The 17052-nt window shown below is 45.2% G+C and overlaps 1 protein-coding gene across 1 annotated transcript in view; it reads left to right on the plus strand.

Moving 5' to 3' along the window:
• LOC144110270 (uncharacterized) overlaps positions 1-17052 on the plus strand; it is a 492558-nt gene that overhangs the window by 97806 nt on the left and 377700 nt on the right. Inside the window, exon 6 of the mRNA XM_077643113.1 lies at positions 9168-9249. Coding sequence (XP_077499239.1) covers positions 9168-9249 — 82 coding nt within the window. The remainder of the gene's footprint in view (positions 1-9167; positions 9250-17052) is intronic.

The raw sequence follows: 17052 nt of genomic DNA on the forward strand, positions 1-17052 counted from the left end.
CCATCCATCCATCCATCCATCCATCCATCCATCCATCCATCCATCCATCCATCCATCCATCCATCCATCCATCCATCCATCCATCCATCCATCCATCCATCCATCCATCCATCCATCCATCCATCCATCCATCCATCCATCCATCCATCCATCCATCCATCCATCCATCCATCCATCCATCCATCCATCCATCCATCCATCCATCCATCCATCCATCCATCCATCCATCCATCCATCCATCCATCCATCCATCCATCCATCCATCCATCCATCCATCCATCCATCCATCCATCCATCCATCCATCCATCCATCCATCCATCCATCCATCCATCCATCCATCCATCCATCCATCCATCCATCCATCCATCCATCCATCCATCCATCCATCCATCCATCCATCCATCCATCCATCCATCCATCCATCCATCCATCCATCCATCCATCCATCCATCCATCCATCCATCCATCCATCCATCCATCCATCCATCCATCCATCCATCCATCCATCCATCCATCCATCCATCCATCCATCCATCCATCCATCCATCCATCCATCCATCCATCCATCCATCCATCCATCCATCCATCCATCCATCCATCCATCCATCCATCCATCCATCCATCCATCCATCCATCCATCCATCCATCCATGTTTTCCACTTCAGGTATCTGAAAACTTTTCTAGCCCACTGCTTTAACACGGTGAAAAGTTGGGCTGGTTGGTGCATGATCTTGTGGTGGAAGCAGTGCAGCACGAGACAAAGAAGAGAGAAGCGGGTCACGCAAGATTTGTTATGCACGTTCGTCGGACACATAATCTCACTCCTACAAGAAGGAAAGGACAGAAGCATGAAAAACACATAATGGCTTCAAGAGCACAAACGATCCCTAAAGGGCGCCATCAGCAGTGAATTAGCAAAACATTGAAGAGAGCATGAATGTGCTCCGCACCTTAGCAACACAATGATCATCACGTTATATTTTGATCAACGGACCAGGGAGATTGAATGAGCCTTCAGTACGTCTTGTTTGGCTAGTTGGTGTAACATTGTGTAACAAAAGTAAAAACAGCACAAATTTTTACACAAACCACACAGAAAGACCAGACAGGACGGGCGCTGACTCCAACTATGTTTATTGAAAGCCACATGTTGCATATATACAGCCCGAAGAATGTGAACGCATGAGCTTTTCTTACATGGTAAAAATGAAAAAAGGAAAAAAGAGAAAGAAAAACGACAACAAAAAACACACACTCAGACCAAACCTACTCATTATCATGTGTTCTTTAGCAATCTATGCTCACTTTCTCTTAGTGAGATAGAAGTGGTGCTGACATCAGCATACCTTTCAATAGCGCTTCGTGACAGCGAAATTGATTATCGGCGTGCGTTGTCTTAATCTTTTGCCACGTGTACATTTTATGTGTTTTTCATGCTTCTGTCCTTTTTTTCTTGTACGAGCGAGATGTATATATGGACGAACGTGCATTAAAAATCTGGTTGTTAGCGTCGTGCCCCGTCTCTCCCTTCCTTGTCTCGTGCTGCGCTGTTCCTGCCACAAGATCATGGACCAACCAGCCCAACTTTTCACCGTGTTAAATTACCTTTCTTGTTCAACGTGCCCTTTCCTATGTCCTTCAGTGTTTCACTCTTCTTCCGTATATGTCAACCTTATCGCCTGGGCAACTTGCAGAGCCGGGCTCTACAGTTATTCCGTACGGATTTCGTTTGTACCACCCAATGTAGCCCTGCTCTTCGGAGCCCTGTTACCATCGCAAGGCTACACCAAGAGAGTGCGCCGAATTCACCGTGCAGATGCGTGGAGGCAGGCTCGCTTTTACTGTGACTGTCTTCTAGCTGCGAACCTGAACAACACCCAAGACGAACGTGAGAACAACCGTTCTCGCAAAGATCATCGGGTAGCCAACCAAACGGCGTATATCCTTTGGCGCCAAATCCTAATGCAGCTCCCGAAAAAGAAGCAGTGCCCTTCAGAACCTCAAGGGCAGGAGCTGGTAGTCCTGGGCGCAACCCCAGTTTCTGAAACAATGACCAAGCTGTTGAACATGGGAACCAAGTTCAGCGTGCTGCCACGTACCGGCAAGACTGAGCTTTTCGGACTTGTGAGGGGGATCGCATCAAAGGCCAACAAGGACGGCGCAGACAGGTGCATTGACAGTGCTGTGGAATGCCTCGCTGGATGACCACTTCGAGCAGGCCCCGACCTTTTGAAGACAAAGGTGGCGACCCTACGTGGAGCTGACCTGCAGCTACTGCAATCGGATAAGGAAGTATAATTTGTCCTAGCGTCGCCTCCAGTCTACGATGAAAAAGCTGACAAGGCTGACAACTTCAAAAAGCTGGTAAGTGTAAAACTCACAAGATTGGAGAAGGAAGTAATGAAGATGTGCGAAGACATGGGCTTGACGAAGATGGCCTCTGTCATAGACAAGTGCGAAGAGACAAGCCTGTCGATCTTCTTCACAGCCAAAACCCACAGAGAAGAGTGTCCGTTCAGAGCCATTGTGTCAGAAGGAAGAACCTGGCAGCGGTCTGTGGGCGGTTTTCTGCAAAGGGCCATATCCTACCCCTTGGTAGACAACCCGTTCGTAATAAGAAAACAGCAAACTGTGGACGACTTTTTTCAAGGAACCTATCTGCCCAATGTGAGTGGCTTTTCGATAGATGTGGAGGACATATGCTACTCACTTCTGCAGAACTTAGTGTGCTGAGTCATGTATAAAGAAAGGAAACGCCGACCAAAGGTTGTTGTTAAAACGAAGACGCTTCGGCTTCTATACGGAAGCCTTGATCACTGGGCGGAAAGCCCAGAGCACCAAGCTTAAGTGCGTCACAGTAATCGCCCCAAGCATCTTACATACGTAGGTGGAAGATTGCCTGCGTTGTGGTTAAGGGTTTTTTCTGTAGTTTGGATTTGGATATGGAAGCCGAAACGTCTTCGTTTTAACAACAACCTTTGGTCGGCGTTCCTTTCTTTACACATGAATCTTCTACCTGACCAGACGAGTTTTCGTCAGACTTTAGATTTCAGTGTGCTGAGAAGTTGAAGAATGCATTGACTGACACGGCGTTGAGAAATTTCAAAACTCCAGTGGGCTGTCGAAAGAAAATTTTATGGAATTACTTACCAGCTACCTGCGTTCTGCTATCATCAGCCACAGGGCGAGTCTGCACATTCAACGGGAGGAGATATGCATAGGGTCTTCGCTTGCCCCCATTTTAAGTGATTTGTTTCTCGCGCGTATTTGACAGACATCTAATGACTGGTCTTCAAGTGACAAGCACTGTAAAAGTGTTCTGTTACGTGCACGATTACCTGATACTCTACAAATTGGACAGGTCAGATCGACAGCCACAGCCTCTTGGGCACATCATTGACATCTTAAAAGAAGAACTAAAATGACTAGAAATAACGAGCGAACTCCCAGGAAACAATGTTCTGCGATTTCTTGAGCTGACGCTAACCTTTCTAGGCGCCCACGTATGCTGGCGGTACAGACCACGAAGCAAGAATGAACTGCTCCCCTACACATTTGCGCACTCCAAGATTATCAAGGAGGGAATAGCAAAGACAGCAATGAGAGCCGCATTGACGAGATCCTGTCATCATGATTTTCAAGGGCACTTTTGATGCCCAAAACCGTCGGCTAAAAGCAGCAAGTTACCCGACCGGACTGCTGTCTAGTGTCGCAGAAGGGATTCTGCAAGCACTTAGGGGCAGAGAATATATCACAGCCACATCAGAAGAAAGGAAGCTGTACGCGGTCATTCCTTACATTCACGGCATTTCCCACAGCCTCAGAAAGGTAGCCGCAAGAGCTGGTGTAAAAGTACTCATGTCAGCACCCAACAAGTTAAAGCGCCTGTGCACCAAAGTCAACAATGAGCAAGTAGGAAAAAGTTAATGCAAGAAAAAGCACTGGACAAAACATATGAATTGTGTGAAAAGCGTGCTGTATGAAATACCTCTATCATGCGGCCGCACCTACATTGGTCAAACAGGGCGCTGTTTGAATGAGCAGCTTCAAGAGCACGAAAGATCCCTAAAGGGTGCCATCAGCAGTGAATTAGCAAAACATTGCAGAGAGCATGAATGTGCTTCGCAGCTTAGTAACACAATGGCCATCACACCATATTTTGATCAACGAACCAGGGAGATTGAAGAAGCCTTCAACATCCGACAAAAGAGCGACGTATGCGTCACCATACCATCTATAGCGCTTCGTGACAGCGAAATTAATTATCTGCGTGCATTGTTTTAATCTTTTACCACATGTACATCTTATGTGTTTTTCATGCTTCTGTCCTTTCCTTCTTGTACGAGCGAGATGTATATATTGGACGAACGTGCAATAAAAATTCTGGTTGTTAGTCAGCGTCGTGTCCCGTCTCTCACTTTTTGTCTTGTGCTGGGCTGCTTCCGCCACAAGCCAAGTGCATTTGCCCCATTTTTCATAATCGCTCCTGAAATGCTATCTTATACTGTTAGCTCCTCTGCTCTCGAACGACGCCCATCCCATATCACCCGGTACCCCCTAATTTGGTGTATTGCCATGTGCTCCCAAAGCAAGCCACCCTACGCGGCTTTGTTTTATTTCTAATCTAGCTTGAGCATCTGGTCTCATGCGCAGGACCGCATTGCCAAAAGTCAGACTCGGAATCATCACCCCTTTCCAGATCCCTCTTATCACTTCATACCTATAGTAATTCCACAGTGCCCTATTTTTCATGACAGCTGCTTTGCTACTAGCTTTATTCATTACATGCTTTTCATGTTCTGTCAAATTCTCAGCGCCGTTATTTATCCACACCCCATGATACTTGTATTCATCCACCACTTCTAGCGTGAACTCCTGTAATCTATGCTCGCCGCCCTCAGCCTTAAATATCATCACTGGAGATTTTTCCTTACTAAACCTGAAACATCTGTACCTCAGATGTCTATCAACTTCTTCAAATCTTATTTGTTGTCAGCCATTAGCACTATATCATCCGTGTAAATTAGTCCCAGTAATGACAGTTTAATCTAGTCTCCTTGCTTGAAAAAAGAAAGGTTGAAGCCTAGTCCGCTTTTTTCTAATTTGGTGTTTAACCCTTGCAGGCACAACATGAACAACAAATGAGACAGAGGACATCCTTGCCTAAGACCCTGCTGTATCTCTATAGGCCCTGATACATTTTTTCCTCTTCTATAAGCACTCTGTTACCTTTATACATATCTTTTAAAAGATTATTACTCCATCTTCCACATCCAATGTGCCCAGTATGTCCCACAAATACTCTTGAATATCGTTGTCGTAGGCTCCCCTAATTCCCAGAAATGCTAGCCATAGGGGCCCGTGTTTCTTTTCAGCGATCTTTATACACTGCGTCAATGAAAACAGATTGTCCTCCAACCTGCTTTGTTTCTGGATCCCATTTTGTAGCTCCCCTAGCAACCCCTCCATTCTCCACCCAAGGCTGTAGTCTGTCCTTTATAATCTGCATCGCCACCCTGAAACCCACAGATGTTACTGCTATATCATGTTCATTCTACTTAATCGCCATTCATCGGGGGCTTTGCCATCCACTATCATTTTGTTGACTACTTCTATTAATGTTTGCTTGAATTTTTGTCCTAGCCTTTTTACTAACATTACGGACTACCAAATGGTCCTGTCGACGTGCCATTAGGAACCTTCTCTGCCCTTTCCCACTCACCTTGCCCAAGTGAAGCAATTGTAGTAACCGGTCTGTCTTCCTTCGATAAATAATGTGCATGATTTCTTTCTTTAAAATTTTCTGTCATCCTTGTTCCAATGTGTTTCATAGCTTCATCCCTTTCAAGTCGAATACCCTGATCTGTAAAAATAGACCTTTCCTCTAGCCTCGTCCTATTGCTCATTGTACTTAGATGTTCCAGAATTTTTGAGCTGCTTTTCTGTCCTTTTTATTTACTTTAGACATCCATTGGGCACCCTTTCTTCTAATCTTCTCAATAATAAAATAGGATGCTTCTTTTCTACACTTTATGAAGGTATTCCATTTTCTGTCTACTTCAACTTCTTGTTCCTCCTCTTCTTGGAATATCTGTGCTCCCTGGGCGCTTTCTGACGTTTCACTATCATCTTGGCCTCCTCATCCCACCAACTATTGTGTTTGCGTCTTTTCCCTTTTAGCTTTACTCGCACCTTAGTTAGCTCTAGCTCAAGTAATCGAGTTTATTTGGTATAAGTCCATTCTCTTTCATTATCCGGAAAAATTACTTTATTAATTTGTTTAGCTGCTGCTTGCAATTGCTTTTCTGAGTAAAAATTTTCCTTTGATTGTTCATCTCGCTTCAGTCCTTCATTTGTTTCTCTTCTGAAACTCAACTTGATATGTTCGGGATCACTACCAAGACTTCTGGAACCATGTTCATCTATGCTCATTACCCCTTATTTATTATACATCTTAAGTGATATAAGTGCATAATCTATCTTCAAGTGCAGGCTCCCTGCCTCCCATGTTATGAGCCCTTCACACTTCTCAGCACGGTTGGATGAAACTAAATCATGCCTGTCACACATGTCCAGCAGCATGCTTCCTGTCGGATCTGAGTACCCATTCAGGTCTTCTATGTGTGCATTCATGTCGCCTAATATAATTATCGCACCCTGTCCTCCTAGCTCATCAATGTCGCTTGCAATACACTCCATACCATTTTCCTGTTTTCCTCTTTGGCATTAGCTCCTGTCCACAGGTATACAAAGCCAAGGAGTGTTTGCTCCCCTGCCACTTTTCCTTTTAGCCACAAATGTCCCTTGCATCCTAGTCTAACCCTTTGAAAATTCATACTTTTATGAATGAATGCTCCAATTCCACCCCTTTCTGCTGCCCTCTGTTCTATTGCAATATTCTCATGCATAGTCTGGGTTACAGGGTGGTTGCTCAATGTCTCTAAGATGCGTTTTCACTAAGATGCGTGTCTTCTTTTAAATATTTAGGGGTCATGTTTGACTGCCACTTGTCTTGGAAGGAACAGGTGCACAATGTGTGTAAAAAGATTGCGTACGGTTGTTTTACCTTGGCTAAGGCACGGCGGCACTTTCCACCTGCTATTCTTAGATCAATGTATTTTTCTTTATGTCACAGTCATCTCAGTTATTGCAGTGAATCATGGGGAATCACATACAAAACGTATTTAACACCATTGCTAAGACTACAAAAACGTGCCTTGAAAACCATGGGATTACCTTCTTCGAATAGTTCTAACAATAACATTTTTGACGCAATGCAAATCATGTCATTCAAAACCCTATGCGATTACAAAATAGCTCTTATGGTTAATAATATTATAAATACCAACTACCCCTTACCTCTTGGTGCATTCAGTATTCCCGTCCGCAACACTAGACAAGCCAGCAATGGCAATTTTAACCTTCCAATTTGCCATAATGCGTACGGAGAAAGACGAATAGAATTTACAGGAGCGAAAATTTGGAACTCGTTGCCAATTGAAATAAAGCAAGCTAGGAATTTCAAACTGACATGCAAGAAACATTTTTTGGGAATGGAAGCAAGGCTACAAAGTTAGTTTTTCTTCAATGTGTTTGTGATTGCTGTCCTATATGTTATTTTGTATTGGACCGCTTACTAGCCTCATTGGCTATCGGTCCAAATATCTGTGTATACATTTTGTTTGTGTTACTCAATAAAGACTTCTTGACTTGACTTGACTTAAACCATATTCCCATTAATTCTTCCTGCCTTAACTGTTCTATTTCCTTCAATTTCAGTCTATTCCTGCCACCTTGCATGTTAATGAAACCTATATGTGAATTAACTTGGCCCTGACGCTTGTGTCTATTTCTTCTTTTATGAATGCTTCGTCTCTTAATTTCACCTTGCTTCTTCCTTCTCTACACTGGTTCCCTCAGAGCTCTGGGTCCCCCCAAAAAAGCAGTTGCTTGGCGACCTATCCTCCTACCCACCCTCTTGCCAGTGGCACCACCGTAGTGAATGCCATCTCGTGCAAAAGGGTGGGAGATTACCTCGAACACTTCCCTGTTAACTTCCTTGACACCATATCTTAGTCGTCGACTCATGAACCTAATTACCCGGTTAGCCTCAATGACCCTCCTTTCTGTTTCGCCAGTCTGCCTCTGGACCTCTGGGATTGTGCATACGGTCACATGCACAATCTCAGAGGCCCCTCTAAGCCTGTGCATCCCCACTTCTAACTGATTTTCGAGATTCGGGCTCCTCCCGTCCAGCACATCGAGACCAGCATGGATACCGATAAGGTGTTCGCCATCCATGTTGTCCCCACTTGCACCCGCCTGTCCGCCTTCCTGTTGTCCCCTACCGCCTCCTGGGTTTTGGTCATTGCATCTACCAAGCACTTCCCTGACTGTGCCTCCACCTGCACACGCCTGTCCTGTCGGCATCGGCGCAAACGGCTTCAGCGCGCAGCCTTCCCTCGACCCACTACCCCTAATCTAGTACACTATAGATACAACTATATGTGCCCGAACTATTGTAGTTCCAGCAAAGATGCGCCAGGCAGTACTGGATGTGGTTCATGATGGTGGGGGCCTCGTGGATGTCACACGCACCCTGGCCAAGTGAGGGAACGATACTGGTGGCCGAACCATGCGGCCTCAGTCACCCGCTACGCCACAGCACGCCAGCGCTGCCAAACCAACAACCGCCCGGTGTCTAAAACTTTTGGCAGAATGGGTCTGATGCCTGCGCGCAGTGTTTAGCGTACAGCAAGGTGCAATCACTCATTAATGAAGTTATCACATTACGTGAGCCTTGCCCAAGCTCTGCCTAACCTCGCCCACGCCCTCACAATACAATCCCTAACCATTCTTTGGCCATTTCCGGCACTGATTCAAAATAGTGAGGTGTACGATGAGCTTTTAACTCGCAGGCAGCTTTAATGAAGGCCAGGAGCAAAGACAGCGGAGCCATGACAGGTCCAGAGGCTAGGTGACGCAGTCTTGTAGAGGGCTCTAGAGATTCACTGAATTTGATTCATGGGGAATGAGAATTTCCACGCACGCACTTCGTCGTTCGAGAAGCGAAGCAACTCATTCACTGTGCATTCTGCAAATTCTCGATATCTAGAAAATTCCTCTTATTACATAGCCTTGTCTCTGCTTATCGCTGTGGCGCAGGTTCACTGAGAGCGCCAATCTGGCCTTTGCGGACTCAGCCGGAGCTGTGTTCATTCTAAGGAGCGGGGCCTACTGGGTGCAGGTATGTGCCAGTGCATTTTTGCATGTTAGCCCTCTGAGTGGCTTTGTTTTACGACGTTACATGTCCGTGCTTCATGCTGTGGTACCATCACCAGTCGATCACCACTGCGGCAGAAAAGATGCTGAACCCGATTGAGAATGCGAGCGAAAGCGACGGCCGCGAAAATTTCCAGAGTTGCATGAAAGCATCCGCAAAGATTGGATTGCCTCGCAAGAAAACGATAAAAAGGAAATGAAACAGCACCAGCACCACAGCAGGACAAGGGCATAGATAGCCCTAAAAAGTGCCTCCAGTAGCTAGAAGAGAAAAGCTGTGACAGCAACACTGTTGACCAACTGAAACTGTCTGTAAATGAGCTAGAGCTATATAGCAGGAAACACAACGTTGAAGTTCATGGAATTCCTGCTGCCCCTGGAGAAGACATGGGAGATAAACTAAACGATGTCGCTGAAGCGGTCAAACATGTGGGGTCCAAAATACGGTGGACATTGCGTCACGTCTTTGCTCTGTCACGTGAATTCGGACTTCCGGGTCATTCAGGCTGCGGTTTCGTTGCTTGCAGTCGTGCGGTTTCGACTTTTATTTCCTTAATACTAACGCTCACATCGCTTATAAAATGGTGTTGTGCGCTGCCTGAAAGTGCAGCAACTTCAAAGCAACGGAATGCAACATGTTCCGAGTGCCGTCAAGTTGTGAACGGCGAAAACAGTACGCCGTTGCGATCTTGTGGCAGTCTTCCTGCTACGAGCTCCACGCACAGCTCTTGGCTTTGCTTTGAGCATTTTGTTGGCGGTAAACGTTTCAGAGCGTTGTGGAAGTTTGTGAACTTGGTTAAGTAGGCTGTTTGCTCTCCTTGATGAGCACCAATTTCTCGCTCGGAAAACTTCGCACACAGCCGTTTGCGCATGATGGCTGTAGCACAGTGTGGTCGTAGGTGTGCAGATATGTGCTGTTCGGCCTGTCACTACAGCTTGACAAGATGTTAAAGAACGGAACGATTTATTCCTCAGGAATTTGTGCTACATGCGAGCTGCTCGAATTCAAAGCTAACACTTTAGTCTATGCTATCGCAACCGTCAGCTGCCGAAACGGTGACACCGGCCACGGCAGTGGTCCCGTTGCCTGCCTGACATTGTTTGTAGCAGTATGTGTTTACGGGCACTTTTAGTATTTATAAATTGTTTTATTAGAACTTATTTCCGAACTTCACGCCCAAAGTGAACAACATTTTCACCAGCAGACCAGTCGATCGACATGAGCATGCAGCAGTCATGGAGAAATTATAAGCGAGCTGTTACGTTAAAGGTACCCGTTTGTGTGGACCCGCATGTTGCAGTCGTGTTTCTCCGTTTCCTGTGTGCAGAGTGGGAGGGTGACAGACAAGCTTATCACAATACGAAGTGATAAGAATTATTCACCACCATTCTTTTCACACTCTGAGGCAGTAATTTATGAGAAGCTAGCTCATTTCTGGATAACCGAACTTTGGCGGTGGTTTAGCTTTGGTTAGACCTAGAGTGACGCGATAGGTACGGCTGGCCGAGTGGAACTTCGTCACGTGACCAACCACGTGACGAACTACGTGATCAGCCACGGCACCGCGCCACCGGCAGCTGCTCCGCACCACGTGGCCAACCACGTGACAGCGTGGTGGCGGAGCAACAGGGTGACCGCGCCGTCACTGCCACGGCGCCGCCACGCTGAAGGCTTGAAATGCTATCGTAATGTAGCTATCGCTACAAAAAATACAGAGCAGTCAACATAGTCTAGCTGTTTTTCACCTTGACATCACTTTCACATTGACATCTAAGACAAGTGTTATAATACTGAGCTGTCGCGGGGCAGCAAAGCATCATTTGAAAACTGTCTAGGTGCTGAACATGCATGTGAAGTATATAAATATCTGCGCCTCTAGCTTACATGTGATGCATTGCATGATTGCATATAGGAATACTGCACTGAATAATTAACTTATTCAGAGAGACGTTGGTGGTTTCAAGAAGTGCGAAATGCTGCAAGGACGGCAGAGCCCGGTCAGGTGGCCGTTTGGTCAATTATCCATAAGGATAAAGAGTAGGGGTGTGCAAATATTGAAATTTTCAAATGCAGATCAAATATGAATATGAAGAAAAAATGGCTTCGAATATCGATTCGAATATCTGTTCAGTACAAAAAGTTTCAGAAAACAATGAGCAAGCAAACATTGTTGCCCTTATTTTTTTTCAATATAGTGTATGGTCTTTGCAACTAAAATAAGCAAAACTAATCTGCCTCAGTACCATACAAAAAACAATGTGCACAGAAATGTATACTACTTGATTAGACAGCATAACAGTATCCAAACTATAATGAGGTCATGGAAAACAAAATCCATAAAATGACAAGACTGGCAACGAAAAAATAATAAGACTATTAAACCTCATTCATTCGGAGTTCAAGGGACTGGAAGAAATGCCCGGTTCATCGAAAGGCCTGTGTTAATAAAATTGTCCGCGCCCCCCCCCCCCCCCCAAAAAAAAATGCTGCCGGAAATGCTGAAGATGCAGTAAGGCCTTATGAGGCGGCTCCATCGCGCTAACACCTGCAAGCCCGTGACGAGCCACCCGTTTTAGAGTGCTGGAAGAACAACACAAATGCAAGCAAGGGGCCGGGGAGCACGGCGTCGGAGCGCCGGGGCGGTTTCTAAAAAGGAAAATGAAATAAGCAGCGCGGAGCTGGGTTTGGACTGTCGGCGAATGCGCGGGCCGACATTCGAAGTTGCCGCGGGGCAGCGGTGAAGCTCAGAAACCGAAACTACGCAGCCAGGCTATTTTTTTGCCCTAGCGACAGGGGCCTTCCGATTGTTGCCACGCCTGCCGTTACGCCCGCTAAAGAGGTGTGCAGGTGACAATGCACCATGCAATAGGCGAGATTCTGACGGGATCGCTTCCCCTATTGTGACTACCGCGCCCCTTCAGGAGGCTCCCGCGGTATTCCGCAAGTAGGCTTTTCCGCATAGCGTAGTTTACAAAACGGGATGGCGGAAGTCATGCTCGGAGAGTTATGAAGGTGACAGGACGCATTCTTCGGAAGTGGGTATTAAATATGTAACGTATTACTGAAGGATTAAAAAAGCGCGATTTCGCTTTGCGATTGCTCGAAGAGGGCCATCGGCCATCTTGTTCGCAGCACGGGTCATACGTGGGAAAGCCCACTTGGGGAAAGTCTCGGGATGCGGTCGTCGGGATGCGGTCGGTCCGCGTGTTAAACGGCGGAGAAGAAAGGGGATAGGACCTCTGTATTGTTTTCCTGCAATTTTTAACTCGAATATCGGCTAATTTTCCCAGATATTGTGGTTTTGCCGCGGTCGAATTTATGAAAGTATGCGCATTATACAATCGCTGGCGAGTATTCGGAAATTCACGAATATCACTATTCGAATACGAATACGAATCGAATATCAAACATATTCGATTCGTATTCGAAATTTCAAATATTCGCACACCCCTAATAAAGATTAATAAGCATGCTATAAAATTGTTATCTTTAAAAGGCCAAGGAACACATTGGGTTCACAGACATTCCAGGTCTTTTGGTATCACCAGTGTCTTAAAGACAGTTTACCAAAGTCAGTTAACATACAAGCTATTCCACACTGTTCACGCCAAAACTAAAACTGGATGGGAGTGCCTTTCGTTCATCATCGCACAAGACTTAGTCAAAGGAACTTGCAGAAAATGCTAAAAGCAACTCGATCAGGCCTCTGTGTGTGCTGGAAAAGCCGAAGCATGATTTTTTTACGCTCTACCATGCTGTTTACTATAATTTACTATTTGTCACTCAGATCTCCTGCATTAAAATCATTTATTACATGCTGTGCTGTATAATTTGTGCCTGCAAGAGTTTTTGCAAGACAAAGGATATATCAGATGTTGTTACCCACATGACAAGAAGTTCGCAATTGACGGCTGATGAACTGTCTTAGTTTGCAGTTAAAAAGCAAAGCTGCCTATGTGAAGAGTTAGTTCTGCTTTTGGATGTGGTCTGCTTTCTATTTTCTCTTTGTACCTGACTTTATTTATGTTGTGCCTGTAGCAAAGGTGCAGCATGCTCTGATGCTTTGTTTACACTTAGCATTTTCATTAAAAAAACAGAAGGCAAGCTAATCGTCTGCCTAGCTGCTTGTGTTATTACTTACCTATCTTGCCTTGAACACTTTGCATACAATGCATGAGTTTTAACTTTCAACATTTCTGTACATATGCACCAACAGCTGAGGTGCAGGCATTGGTGGCATCTGTCCCTACGTTGGCTAGTGTTTCTTCTTCGACCAGGCTCCGAACACTACGTACACGACAGCAAAATGGCTACAGGCTCTCCTCTGCCTTGATGGGAAGCCACATTGATTTACTTTCTGAAGGTAGTGAAAATTCAAAAGATGCCATAAAGCAAGGCATTTATTTTAGGACCTCTTTTCTATCTACATAAAACAGCAACGAGCATTGGGAAATCAAACACAGGAATTCTTAACATTCAGAGCAGCAAGTTGAATGTAAATGCATGTAATGTCCCAGACCACCATGCAGGCTGTGAAAAGCATTGCATGGCTAATTTTGTGTGTGAGTGAGGTTCTTGTGCACGTACCGAAGCCTCAGTAAATGGGCGCACCTCTCTCAGTGCTGGAATAGCTGCTATGTCACTTGCCTATCCATGCCCTTGACGCACATTAGTAGAGGTTTCCAGCCACAATGTCTAGGCGCATGCTCGGTGCAATTCGTACTGGCAGAAAGAATACAGTAGTGCTGAAAATACAAGACATTTGTCATGCAGTTGCATTTTTGCATTACACACCAACTGAAATTCAGTTGCTTGAGACAGTTATGACTGCCAGCTAGGGCAGTAATTAATCCATAAGCAATAGCAAATATTCGAGAAAAGATGTTGAGCTGACAAGAACATAACTGACAGTAAAACAGATTGTGCACCTTTGCTAAGGCTGTGAAGCATTGCTAAGTACAATAGAAGGAGCTCAACATGCCGCATGTGCAAGTTTTAGCGCAACTAAGACGCGGTCTACCTTGATTGTAGGCAACGCAGGTCCGGTGCTACCGCGTGGCAAGAAATCCTTGCAGCTTTGATGCAGTGCACATGAAAGCTTTGTACACTAGAAAATCACAAAATATTGTAAATTGTATGGTGTTAAGTGTAGAAGCGATACGTGGGGAATGAGGGACGCCGTAGTGAAGGGCTCCGGATTAGTTTAGACGGGTTCTATCGCACAGCAAACGGCGCCTTTCGTGCTCCGCCGCCATCGAAATGCTGCTGCCACGTCCCGGATTGAACTCTGTTCCTCCGACTCGGTAGCCGAGTGGCCTACCCACTTGGCCACCACGGCTTCTGTAGAAAAAGCACCTCAAGTCCTCCGAGGATTTGCATGATGCAAGCTCTTCGCCGTCGCAGCCTCTCTGTTGCAATATACGCAGCAGTGCGCTTGTAATGCTAGCCTACGGTTGCTGGTAGTCCATATATTCAGCGCCTCATAGCGGGGATCATCTCAGAAATATGTACGCTAACATATATTTGAGATCAATGCAGCAGCCGATTAACAACAGGATAACTTTTTAGCGAGTGAATGAAGCGTCCTAAGCTTCTGCGCGAACAATGTTTGCACTTGCAACGCTTTTTCACCATTAATTCAAATACTAAACGTTGAGCGCAGACATAATAATGCACATACAGCATGCTCACCTTTTTTACAAATTTATTCGCGCGTATGAAGAGCCAAATTCAAGCTTATCAATTCCGCATTTCGAGCAAAGTGCTGTACACACGCATCTCGCCGAACGACCTTGAAGTCGGAGTACCCAGCATGCTTTGCGGCTCGTTCATATTGGACACCACCTACGGCAAGAGCTTAAATTGAGTGACATTGATAATGTTCACCGTCTCCCTGCTAAACCGGGGAAGTACCTGCAATTCTTGTACATTTCTCACACCAAGCGCTTCATGACAAGTGGCTTCAAGGCCGTATAGTTTTGAGAAAGGCCAACTGTTCTGTCTCCATTTCGAAAAACCTGACGGAGTACAACAGAAACCTCGTGCAGTTGAGCCGGGACTGGGCAGCAGCAAATGGCTATCGCTTCGCGTGTCATGCCGGTGGTCGTGTACTTATTAGAAAAGAGGAAGAGAAGACTGCTATTTCACTTGTAGTCCAGAGGATTTTGCTAAACTTGCTAACGCATGATGTGATCACCATTTTGATATTTAGCCATTTATTTTTTTCCTTAGTTTTCAATGCTTCATTTTCTGCAAAGTCCAGTCTGTGCATCGGACCTGGCTTTTCATTTTAAAACTTCGCAGCAATGTCGAAACTTTGTTCAGTTTATTCTGCGATCAGACAGAGGGAAGCAAGTTAACATCGAGTGTTTTCTTGCTGAAGTGAAGTTACCGATTCGCATTGTGTTGTTCACGGGAACATGGTTTTGTACAGAGGCCGACACATTCAGCATACCAGCTTTTAAAAGTTACTGTTTGAACCGCCAGCCTAAACGAGGAGGTGGCGTATCACTGTTGATCCTAAAATATATGGAATGTGAATTCCTGGATAAATTTTGTTGCTTAACCGCCCATTTGTTTCTGAAATCAAGTCTTGATATATATATATATAACTGATGTACGAGCTTTACGTCAACACTTTGTCACTCAATCTTTCTTAAATAATTGAAGAGCGTTTTTCAGGTAATTTGCGTTTTTGCATTTATTTTTTGTGCAAATTTCACATGTGGTCAATTGCTATGTATACCTCCTGCTCAATCGCTGTTTGCCTTGTAAAGGAGGCTGCGGGCTCTAGTCAAGTCGCTTGCCTCTAAAGCGACTTTTACTCGCAGTCTCCTGCATCACTGGTGGAAATAAAGAAGTTATTATTATTATATGAGACACCGTATTTACATGAATAAGTCAACTCGAATGTAAGTGGACCGCCCTCAAATCACATTTCCGAAAAAAAGGCCGCCACCATCTGGAAGACATTGAAGTAACAAGGGTTAGCTGTTTGGTTTACTAAATGAAGAAAACGAAGTACGTACCGCTCGTCTCGAGAAATGGAATACCATTTGAAACAGTGTGGATTGCCACCATGCTCGGCTACGCGTGCACGCACGCCGCCTGGCGCCATCTGTCAGAGAAATTACGATGAACGTCTACCCATTGTCGAGTTACACCCCCTCAAGAACCTGCTTCGTTTGGGGGGTCAAGGTGGGTCTAGAATTCGGCTTGCAGCGCGTAATGGTAACGGTTCAATTAGTAATTGTATGTATATGATGTTTACCTATTATGTAATTGGTGGTTTATTTCTATACCACAACCCATAGGGTTTTGTTTGCCTTCCAGATTCGTTATACAACTGTCCCTGGGCCCGTTGTTGTGGCAGTATTTATAGTGGAACGAATATATGCACGTATAGCAGTTAGGGGGGGAAGGGATGAGAGGGCACAACCAATTTCATAGGCCACCATTTTGAATTCGAGAAACCGGAACTATGCCGCCATTTCATTCCCTGACATCATACTCACATAGCACCATCTGCCGGGCTAGATGGTTGCGATCTGTATGTATCAGCAGCGCGAGCACAAAACCAGGAAGAAGGATAATATTGTACAGAGCACTCTGTACTATCTTCTCCTTCTTCTTCTTGGTATTGTGTTTGCGCTGGTGATACATATGGCTACACATCTACCCTGCTAATTTATGTGTGCCCCGACGTAGGCTCTTTTATGCCTTCCTTGAATTCCGAAGATCAGTGTGCACAGCGCTCTTCATGTATTG

This window comes from Amblyomma americanum, chromosome 11, assembly GCF_052857255.1.
Source record: "Amblyomma americanum isolate KBUSLIRL-KWMA chromosome 11, ASM5285725v1, whole genome shotgun sequence".
Taxonomy (NCBI): Eukaryota; Metazoa; Arthropoda; class Arachnida; order Ixodida; family Ixodidae; genus Amblyomma; species Amblyomma americanum.